This window comes from Platichthys flesus, chromosome 8 (assembly GCF_949316205.1).
Source record: "Platichthys flesus chromosome 8, fPlaFle2.1, whole genome shotgun sequence".
Lineage (NCBI taxonomy): Eukaryota > Metazoa > Chordata > Actinopteri > Pleuronectiformes > Pleuronectidae > Platichthys > Platichthys flesus.
In genome coordinates, this window is record NC_084952.1 from 22,428,840 (window position 1) to 22,440,600 (window position 11,761).

At 44.4% G+C, this 11,761-nt stretch overlaps 1 protein-coding gene across 1 annotated transcript; it reads right to left on the minus strand.

Annotated features, from left to right (window-relative positions):
• Nucleotides 1-2,038: 2,038 nt before the first annotated feature.
• On the minus strand, nt 2,039-7,725 carry slitrk4 (SLIT and NTRK-like family, member 4). The gene is made up of 2 exons (XM_062393079.1): nt 7,530-7,725; nt 2,039-6,691 (listed from the first exon to the last, which is right to left on the minus strand). The coding sequence occupies exon 2, from the start codon at nt 6,647-6,649 to the stop codon at nt 4,064-4,066; it is 2,586 nt and encodes an 861-aa protein (XP_062249063.1). The 5' UTR covers nt 6,650-6,691; nt 7,530-7,725; the 3' UTR covers nt 2,039-4,063.
• Nucleotides 7,726-11,761: the final 4,036 nt, after the last annotated feature.

Sequence of the window (11,761 nt, forward strand, 5' to 3'; positions counted from 1 at the left end):
CCCTTGCTTTCCAAGTAGATTTGGAGTGCTCTCAATGCTCACGCTCTGAAATAATAAGAATCATTATTAGAAAACTCTGAAATATTCCTTCCCATTAAATTTGCAGAACTTTTTTTCTATATATTACTTTTCTCATAACCAGGAGGAATCCTAATTCAGTTCAGTCACACCGTCTCTCACTCTCTGCTGTGTTCTTAGCTCACAGCGCCCCTTGTGGCCTTTACCACACATTAGCCATGCTACTCTTTTTCCCCAGCAGGTTGGTTCACATGGTGCCCACTTAAATTCCAGCCCATAAGAAACGGGAAACAAATTTAAGATGCACATTTCACCAGGTCAGATCAGAATACACACTGAGCCACAGCAGGGAGGGATTTTCATTCAAAGTTCTGGACCGAAGTGCATAACTTTCTCCACAGCAGGCGAGATAAGAAGAGCCGAGAGGGGGAAAAGACACAAGCATCTCGCTCTTTTTGCTTTACACTCCACTAATATCGGGTCAGCGAAACTACAGTGGAAAGCAACTGACTCTCTGCTTTCTAGGGACGCCATGGTACCTCCCCCTCAAGGACCCCGGGAGCTTCCAGGAACAGAGCCCCTGCTCCGGAGCCAAGTCACTGCAGTAAAATGTTGGAAAGAAAATAGACTTTTCCAGCCAACTTGAGTCTTTCTTTTTTAAGCCTATCTAAAATGATGTTTCTGCTCTATTACAGAGCGGCATGAGGGACGATGGAGAAGAGGCAGAGAGTGGGAGTGTTTGAAGAGGGTGGACATATCAGATCTCCCCCACACACACATCCCTTTTTAGTTCATAGCTGCCACGGGTATTAATAATTAATGAGGACAATTCTCTGGCGTGTGGATGAGTCATACTTTCTGCTACTCGGTTTCCCAAAAGCCCCATATAGGTTGGATTTACACAGAAACAGGAAATCTGAATTTTTTACCCCTGAAGTGGAAGAGACGTGAATGTTTGATGGGTGCCTAAAAATACACATTTTTACCTGGAAGACGTGAGGGTCAATGGCAAGAAAAAACTGCTTCCAAATGTCGAAAAGGCAAAGGAGCGGAGGACAAAAAACTTTTAAATCTGACTTTTATGACAGTTTAAGGGAGCCGCTGTGCAAACCAGCACACAACCCTTAAATTGTGTTTTTAAACTTGCTATTAAAAATGGCTTAAAGGTTCCAGGTGTAGGATTTATGAGCATCTGTCAGTGAAGTGGTATGATACAATAGAAGTTATACCCCTGGCCTCGCCCTCCCCTTTAGGTGTGTAGTAGAATATACGTTGGCCTTCAGATGACTTAGAGACGATACAGCCACTGTTTGGTTTCGTCCAATCTGGGCAACTCTAGAAAAAAGGCTGGAATTAGCTAAAGAAGGCCTTATGCTGATGTTCATGAAAAGGTCTCATTCTAGGGTAGAAACAACTCAACAAATCTTTAATCTCATGTTATTATACACTAGGAAAAAACGTTAATGAATATTATATTTCATTCTTGCTGATAGACTCCCCTTAATACAACTCACTGGACCTTTAATCAAAGACTTGAAAAGTAAGTTGGAAAACATTGCACACCGATTCTAATGACGTGGTTTTAACCACAGTATTAAGCAGAGAGTGGTTTCATGGCCTCAAGTGTAACAAGCGGCAGTTCCCTTACTTCCACAGCCAGTTTCCTCAAACTAAACAGACCAGGCAAACACGTAATAGGCTTGAAGGGCAGCCAGTTTTTGTACACGTACAACACAAGCGCTGCATTCTGTCACGTCAGCTGTAGTCCGTTCAACACTGAGCTGTGAGACAACTTGTTCTGTGAAAAACTCAAGGTGGGAATTAAAATGAGATTTGGCAGTTTCATTCGAAGAATCCTTTTTTCATCGTTTGTACTTTCCCTTAAAAATGAAGCAGCCCAGAAAAGCTAACAGGATGCAAACTAAAAGAAATAGGGGGACACAGTGCAAATAGGTGCTGATTTTAATACCTTGATTTCAACATGATTATACAAGAGAAAATTAACCAATATACAGGAGATTTATGACTGATAGAAAACTGTATTTATTATACTTTCCAAGATACATTCTATTCATTTGTAATGTCAATAAACACTCATAATTTTAACTTAACAATACTTTTTAAATAAGGACCGGATAGAGTTAAGTTGATAAAAGAATTTCGAAATAGAACCTGTCTTGACAATATAACCTCAAACTAAATAAATTAAAGAAAATTATTTGAAGCCGTCATGACTGAGCATTTTTACTAATATTGCACATGGTGTTTTATGATATGATTCTTTCCAAATCAGACAATTTAGAGCCTCAATTCATGAACTTCCCTGACCCCCGACCGTAACCCCTCCCTGTACCGGCATTCCCCCAGAACCATATCAAGTTTAATGCACATTTATTTTGGTTGCATAATGTTAATGAGAAACCTTGAACAAGATATTGTGGGAGATATAAGAATAAGGAAACTGCTTGAAACGTCACAGACTCTACCAGGCCTCGGTTTGTAGTGCGACACAATAGAAAAGGAAACATCACAGATCACATGTCACAAACTCGTCCACTGGGTCAAGTTCTTCAGCGAACTGGGAGAAACAAAAACCCTTGAATCAACTCCGCAGTTACTTCTGGTGGCCTGAATTAGCTCTGATACATCGTTCTTTCAAGTCCCTCCCACTCTTTGTGTATTATTCTTTTTAAATAATACAATAATTCTTTAAATAATCCTGCATAGAAAAATAAATTAACTATGTTGTTAAATCTTTTTTGACTACGAATCGAGTGCTGACAAGGGGAGGCGGATCACTGATTGAATAACATTAGCGGTTTGTCTGACAATTCTGGCTTGTAGTCTCTTGGTGATGATGCTCCATCATACAGTATGTTTGTGTGTGTGTGTGTGTGTGTGTGTGTGTGTGTGCAGATGTTTATCTTTTCTTGTAATTTACAAACCAGTCCCACAGATACAAATAATGTAAGACTTACAAAATAAATTCCAGGTTACGCTTACATGGCAAGCAGCTTTGTAATTTTTTTTTTTTTATCCTTGGGTTTTTCATTTTTCTGAAACAACGTCCTCTGACAGTGTATGTGCCGTTAGATTTCACCCAAAACATACAGTTACTGTTAAGTAGCAATTTTGAAGAGGAACACAACTCCATTCAGAAGACACTATATTTAACATGGCTCTTTACACAAAGAAAACAAGTCACAAAATCATTCCCCAAAAGAGTTTTGCAGTTCCTCCATTTCCCATGAATGGTAAACAGGAACCGTTTAGCCTTCCGGCAGAGAGCAGGTGTACTGCTACTGGTGTGTAATCCAGACAAGATGGCAGAGAGTCTGCAGCCGACTCCAGAGAGCCCCCCCCCAAGAACAAACACATATCCTCGCAAATAAAAAAAAAAAAAGGAAGAGAAGCAAAGTAGCATCCACTGAGTCATTGATTCTGTTGATCTCATCCCAGAAGAAGTGATTCTGGATTCTTTCCAGAGCAAAAGAACAACAGCCAATACTGCCTCCTTTTTTTTTTTCTCCCTCTCTTTTAAATGAGGGTTGAAGACGGCGGCAAGGTTTATTCTCAAGCACTGTTGTCAAGACCCTTTGATTTGGTTGAAAAAAACTAAAAAGGAGGAGAAAAAGATGAACAAGAACAACAAAAAATAACGAGGTAAGTATCCATTTCAATAGCAGCAGATATTACTGTGACTGTCTGGTTGCTTTTTATGGTGTCCTGTGGTATGTATGTGGGATTCATACATGTAGTGGCGTGGATAATCCAAAAGGTCTTTTCTGTGGAATTCATCCACGCTGATTCTAGTAACAGCTTTGTAGTGTGGAGCCATTTTGTCCATCTCTGCATTGGTCATTAAAGATTTCCAGAAGGCACTTTTTGCTGTGTGTGTGTGTGTGTGTGTGTATTTGTGTGCGCGCGGCTTGAGGGGGAAAAAGAACCACAGAAAGGCAGGTGTGTTTGGCTGTCTGTCTGCCTGTACGTGGGTCTGATTCCTTGTTTATGTGTAATCATTTCACTAAACCAAACACAGGATTCCCTACATTTTACTCAGTGCAGTCTGCTCCTCCAGCACCTGCAGGTAATCAGGCGTTCCTTGTAGCTTGGCTTTCAGCTCATAATACTCACTTTTCCGCTGCTCCACCACGATCTTACTGTGATTCCCGCCTATCAGTGACGACTTCTTCATCTTTTTATCCAGCGTTTTGTCCGGGTAGCGGATCTCGTACCCACCCATCCCTATGCTGTTGAAATCTCTTTTGCTGTCCAGGAAGTTCTGAATGAACATGCTGGGCTCTCGGTTGGGAAGGAACTCCTCCAGTTCGTCGATGGTGCTGAGGCGTTTGTTGCGCTCCAGGGTGGAAAGTGCCTCTTTTTCCTTATCGCTGGTGTTCCGGAAGATGATCTTCTGCCTCTGTGATTCAGCAAACTTGTACCCAGCATCCATGTCTGAGGAGCGTCCGATTCCGCAGGTGTGGCTCTTGCCAATGTGCTCAATGGTCTGGGGGATGAATGTCTCACCTCCCAAGTCGTCCCCTGGGATGGAACCTTTCTTGCCAGATTTATGGTTGTGCCTGCGGAGCTGCAATGACATAGAGCCACACTCCTGATTCCCTAGCCCCTCCTGCCTACCCACTGGTTTTTTATTCCGCCTCAAGACAAAGATCAAAAGGCAGAAGGCCACAAACACAGTCAGAATAAGCACTACGAGGATGCTAAGGATCATAATCGAGAGAGGCACAGGTCCTCCCGGTGGTGCTTTGCCAACTCCAGCAGGCGACACAGAGGTCAAAACAGGGGTGGCACTAGTTTGAATAAATGGTGGCCTTGCAATGAGTTTGGGACATAGGATCTCATTTTTCAAAAGGCGCAGCTCAATGTTGGAGAACTGCACAGGGGAGGCACATTTCACCTCTTTGGCGGCCACTCCATCACTTAGCCTCTCTAGCCAGAGTTTGAGGGCGACCAGATCACAGGAGCACTCCCATGGGTTTCCTTCCAGGTCTATCTGGGTCAATGACTGCAGCTGGTCCAAGACACCGCTCACTGGTAGGGTCATGAAGTGATTGTTTTTAAGATTCAGTCGGGCTAAAGATACACCCGCAAACACGTAGGCGGGAAGACTCCGCAGAACATTATTGTTGAGATACAGGAGTTGTAGGTTCGGCATGGAGTCAAATGTGCCTGCTAAGATTTCTTTTATGGCATTGTATTCCAAATATAGGTACTGTAGATTTGTGAGGCCCAAAAACATCTCTGGGTGTAACTCTTCAAGCTGGTTTCCATTCAAATACAGTCTCCTCAGGTTAGTGAGGTTAGCAAACACACCTTTCTGGACTGTGAAAATTTGATTACTGCCAAGGTGTAACAAATCTAAGCCCTCAAACCCTTGGAAATCTGCTGGACTTATGTCGCGGATGTAGTTCCCGCTCAGGTGAAGTTTCTTGGCATTTTGGGGTTTGGGACTGAGGTCAGCCAGACTTTTAATACTCCTCTCCTGGCAGCTGACACTAATGCCGAAGTCAGATGGGTGGGCTTTACAACTGCAGGGCTGTGGACACATCAATGGAGGGGTCCGTGTCTGAAAGGAAACGATCTGACTATTTCTTCCAAAGGGGGGCAAACCAGCCACAATACCATTACCGTATATCTTTGATGAGTCAGTGGTTTTCGGCGATTTTGTGGCCATGGGAGCCACGGTGGTCGGAGACATTTTGGAGGGGTCATTATCTGGCGGTGCAGGCGGCATCCTTACATCGAAGTCACTTCCTGTTCCCATGGGACACAGCTCCTGTTTGTTGGTTTCTTTCAGGAGCCTCCCGTACAAATCACTTGGTGTTTCACATATGGCCTCACCAATGAAAATATTATAGGGCATGTTTTCAAGCCATGCTTTGAGAGGTGCTAAATCACAGGTACAGTTCCAGGGGTTGTCGTCCAGCTGCAGCTCTACTATGCGCCCTATATGTTCCAGAACACCCAAATAGGGAAGCTTCTGGATCCTGTTTCCCCTTATATCCAGGTGGGTGAGTGAGGCAAAGCGAAATATGTTGTCAGGTAGTGCCTGTACAAGATTATCATTCAGAATCAGCACTTTTAGCCTGTGCAGTTTATTAAATGCTCCCTTTTCAATATATTTTATCAAGTTGTAGTCAGCCTGAAGGTATTCCAAGTTTTCTATCCCTTGAAAAGTGTCCGCTCGCAGCACCTTTAACTCATTATTGTTCAGGTGCAGCTGTTTCAATGCACTCATCCCCAGGAAGGCTCCACCTTCAATGTTCTGCAGTTTATTGTTCCCAAGCTGCAGTGACACAGCGTGGGTGAAGTTCAGGAATGAGTTTGGGTAAAGTATGATTAAGTAGTTGTTCTGGAAGTTGAGGTGGTAAAGGGACGAGGCCGGTGGGATGAGCTGCGTGGGCCGGTAGACGGTGATCTTCTCACAGTTGACGTACAGCACATTCTCCACAGACATGCAGGAGCAGGCGCTGCAGGTCTCGGCCATTAGGTCCGAGGTGGACGGGTCTGCCATCGGGGGTCCGTCCGACATGGAGGGGGAGGAGAGGGAGGAGGAGAGGGAGCCGGAGATAGAAGAAGAAAAGGCTGCCAGCAGGAGTATGAGCAGCATCTCGCCGGTTAGAAATCCTCCCCCAGAAAACCATTTAGTAACCTTTGAAGAAAAGACAGGTGCATGCAGCACAAGCATTCACACACACAGGCGTACAAGCCAGAGATGAATGCGTACGCACACACACACACACACACACACACACACACACACACAAACAGAAAGCAAACCATCAAAATGCGTATATTTCACAGGGATAATATTGCGATTGCAATATGTAATCTTTTACACTAGTTACATTTTAGGAGAATACATTTATTATTTGAGTTCATTATGTATTTTCATTTATTTATTACTGCATAAAACACCATATGCAAAATGCAATGCTAATGAACATATATAATTGTTGCACTTTTTCTTAGAGTCTTTGCAGGCTTTGACTTTGACAGAATGATTCATGATCAACAAGGCAAACGCTTGATGCAGATCATTCGGTACTGCAGGAAAAGTACCATATGCTCTATAAATTACTCATATCCATGTACTGCTACATCTCTGCATCTTTCTTCTGACAGACAGACGTCAGGCATCATCTCGGAAAATGTCTAAGACAGAAGCACGACTACAATCTCCCCCTCAAAGCATATTCAACATAATCAAAGTCAAACGGCTGCAGTTATCTTTTCATAGGGGTCTCATTTGAAGCCAGCAGCAGCAGCAGCACCATCTCTAAGCAGGTTATTTAGCAAAGCAAGTGTGACACCAACAAGAGGGGAAAGGCAATTGGGACTCTGCCCACTCCTGACACATTGAGAATGTTTTAGCTTTATCTCAGAGAGACATTTCTCCTCCACACGCGTGAAAATGTAATACAGAGTTTCTTTATATATACGTAAAAAAATCAGGTCATCGTCAATCAATCCAGATAAATTGGACTTACCCAAAGCTGCGGTGGGGATGGATGCGGCTTCCTCCGGAGACACGGGGCAGCGTTTGTGAGACATGGATGGAGACGTGCGCGAACGGTCCTCCCCAGCCGAGACGAGAGCGCAGACAGGGGCGCAACAAGGTTCCTCTGGGCCCCTATGTCCCCATGCAGGGCTCTGCCGTGTTATCAACCCCAGCCAAGCAAACTGGAGGAGAGATGCAGTGGATGAGATTGAGATGGAGGGGGGGGGGGGGGGGGGGGTGAGGGGGTTGGGGAGGGTGGCTGAGGCTCCGATTTCACCCGATGCGTCTCTTGCTGACAGGCTCCTCTTGCTTAGAAAAATCACCCCTCTGGTCGTTCGGTCCCCAAGGTGGTTGTACTACCTCCATGGGAGAACATTCATTTGGTTACAGCGGAGATAAGAGTGTGGGAGAAAAGAGAGGAGGGGAGGGAGAGAGAGAGACGTGAAAAAGCAGAGAACAAGAGAGAGAGGGAGAGAATGAGAGGCAGACAGCTTTTAGAGATCTTGACGGCGCGTCCGGCGACTCCAAGGCGTGAAAAAAGGCGCAAGGTGGTCGGTGATGCGGTTAAACAAGTCCGACATTCTCAGAGTTTGTGTTCATTGTTCGGGGGACACTGGAGGAGCAGAGGCGCTGGGGGAACTGGTGTGGAGAGCGTCCCCAGCCCTGTGCGTTTGCAGGCTTCAGCTCGGCTCAGCAACCTCCAGCCGTCCAAAGAATAAATACTGGTTTGTTTCGAGCGGAGTTGCGCACCGGCAGAACGGTTCAAAGCGCAGCAGCCAAAACGCTCCCATCAGGCTGCGCGTACCAGGGTATCATTTTTTTCTCTCTCCATCCAAGTAGCATAAATCCAGTCTTAAGACTTAGTCCCTTGCACAACAGTTTTTTTGTTTCTTCTTCTTTTGAGATCAGTTTCTCCGCGGAAGATTGAGGCTCATTTCAGTCTCCATCTGATGGGAGCGCATTGAAAAAGGTCGGATGAGAAAAAGAGAAGGCTATGGCGAATTCTTGGCTCCCTTCCTGGACGACAAGAAGAAAAAGGGACACTGGAGAAATAAGAGAGACTATTCAGGATAACAGAAACCGGCGCGTAAAAATGAATAATGCAGTTATTCAGCCTTTAGGTCCGCTGCGGTGCAAGTGAGGCGCTGGAAACTCCGCGAGTTCTCCCGCTCCCATCCGTCCACAAAAGAATATCATCAAAAATAAAACTTGGAGAGGATACGCGGGGATTTTAAACCCCCCTCTCACCTAAAAAAAGGAAAAAAAAAAAAAAAAATATATATATATATATATATATATATATACATATATATGATCCAATTCAGGGATAAAGAAGGAGAGTTAGAGGAGAGGATGTGTTCCCCCCCACCTCCTGTAAGACAGAGCAGTATATCCGTGTCAGGCGCATAAGTATGCTGGCTCCTTCTGCAGCCGCATTCACTGAGCTTCACTCACGACTAACAGAGGCGAATGCAGCGAGGGAGAGAGAGAGGGAGGGAGAGAGAGAAGGAGAGGGAGGGAGCGAGAGAGATAGAGGGAGGGAGGGAGAGGAAGAGAGAGCGCGAGGGAGAGGAAGATAGAGAGAGGGAAGAAGAGAAAGAGAGATAGGGAGAGAGAGAGAGAGAAAGAGAGAGAGACCGAAAATATATTTTAAAAAACTCTTCAGGCCTTGAAATAGATCTGGTGTCTTAAATGCACACTCTAATTGCAGTGTTTCTCTATTTCTGACTCTTTCATGTAGTATTGCAATGTCACATATAGATATATAATATAATATACACATACAATAATATATATGTATTAATATATAACAATAATAAATATATATATATTATTATCTGCTATAATAACATGCTCAGCTGTTTTACTTTTATTCATCTGCTGTAACCTCGCATATAGAGAATGAAGATCAAAGCTGATGAAAGCGTGGAGGAGAGTGCGTGCGTCTCTATATTCTTGGGGGTTGTGCTGTTGTACCTGTCAAACCTTCGGTCCGATTGGGAAGAGAGGGAATGTGTTAGTGTGCGCGCGCCTAAAGCCGAGCACGGTGACGCGCCTGTGAGCGGCATTTTAAATAGGAGGGAGAGAGAAGGAGAGAGAGGAAAGGAGGAGGAGAGGGGGTTATTATTCAAGAGTGTGCAGCAGTCAGAGGGGCTGCATGAGAGGGGGAAAAATGGAGGAGGTGGGAAATCAGTCAATCAGAGGCTCACGCGGTTCACATTTCCCCTCTGTTTCTGTGTGTATTTGCAGGAGAGGAGGGATCGCAACGGAAGAGAGGAGATGCGCCTCAAGGTATGACTACATCTTGTACTTATTTTATCTTTCTATCAATCCATCTATCTATCCATCTATCCATCTATCTGTCTATCTGTCTATCTGTCTATCTATCCATCTATCCATATATCTGTCTATCTATCTCATCTGTTGGTGTATTCATTTCTTGTTGGTGAGATGAGTGCCAGCATGGCACCGTGCCCGCCCTCTTGTCCTTACAGCTACACCCATGGGAGAAAAGGGAGTAGGAGCTGAAACTTGACAGTGGCTCGGCCTCACCGGAAGCCTCACCTCTGGTTTCCTCTTGCAACAGGTGGTGGAGCCAAGTTACGCAGTGGAGTAAAAGAAAGGGAAGCTGGGGAAGTATAGATTTCACCAAGCCAGAGCAGCAGGATGCATTATTATTATTATTATTATTATTATTATTATTATTATTATTGATTGTTGAAAACATCATTTCTGTTTCTCCCCTTCCTGTCACTCTCCCTGTATTCATGTTGGTATGAATTCCTATTCGTAAAGACAGTACCATTGTGTATTGTGTCATCTTTAACTGAAACTGTATTCATTTCCTAATTGACAGACAGTATTTCAGACAATACACCATTCCAGAGAGAGTGTTCACATTAAGGGGAGTGTATAATGTCTGAATAATGAATTGTAAATGCGTTTTGATGTTTCCCAGTGATAAAGTGCCATCACTCCACACAGCCAGCTGGTAATTAAGGACCCTTCAAACTGTAAGTTATCATGTTTTGACGGAACGTGCACGCGCTCTCACTCAACTGAATCCAGCTGCCTTTTAATGCCACTTACGCTTTAGAACTCATTAAACTCCACTAGTGCAAACTGGGGTGTGGTTGAGATCTTATACGACCTGCATGAAAAAGAGCAAACCCTCGATACACAGAGCGCGGGGCTGCGAGTGTGTGTGTGTGACTGTGCTGATATTTGACAGTCTTGGACATGTTCCTACACTGGCTGTGAGTGGCCTGAGGGAAGCAGGCCTACGAGAGAATGAGCCAGACAGTTGGCAAAGCCTCTGCTTCCGTCTCAGCTGTCGTTGGTAGTCTGGCCATGTGGCTGAGACACTGCGTCCTGTGTCCAAACACTGGGAAAAAAGAAAAGAACCTTGATTCTCATGTTCTAATCCTGTTTGTTGGATTAAATTGAGGCATTTAATTTGTGTTTAAAGCTATTCATGTGTCACTCCCCTCCTTTTCTCTTGTTTTGTCCCTTGCAGCCGCTGGGAATGCTGGGAATGTTCCCTGTGCCGAGAGTTTAGTGGTTGATGTGTCGCCCCCATCTGGACATCATGCTAACTGCACCACTCCATTAACAGGGCCGGCAGAGGCTGCTGCTCAGGTGGGGCCTGTTTCACTGTGTTTCCTCGTTTTGATACACATTTCCTCGCAGCCTGGCACGTTATCACAGTCACTGATCACTGGCTTTGGCCCTGTCGGTGACAAACACACACCTGTTGTCCTGCTGCAGGTGCCTGCCAGCAGCAGCACTCATGCAAAACTAATGTTGATGCAAATCTGACATTAGCCAGGGAAATCCTATTTACTTCTCTCTTGCAAAGAAAAATGGAAAATCTCTTAATGTTGAAGTGTTTCTTTTTTTTATTTCTTTCCTTTTTTTAAATATCTGATGCACAACTTTGATAGAAATTAGGCACATTTATGTTGAATGTAAAATGTTCTGTGATCAGTCACAGACTTTTTTTAATCCACTGTGTATTTTCCAGATGTTATTAATCACAAACTGACTCAAACTCCTGCACAGTAATGAAGTGTTAGGCAGTGATACAGGAATGGAAAAATGAGGGAACACGCTGGGTGTAAGTCATTCTCCACAGTCCTCACAAGACAGGTCACATGCATGCACTCAAACAGGCCTGCAGTCTGTCATCTTGAGACAGGAGGTATAAATACGCAGGGGAGC

Bases quoted from the DNA above. Each gene is read 5' to 3' on its own strand.
- slitrk4 (XM_062393079.1), bottom strand. From the start codon at position 6,649: ATGCTGCTCATACTCCTGCTGGCAGCCTTTTCTTCTTCTATCTCCGGC.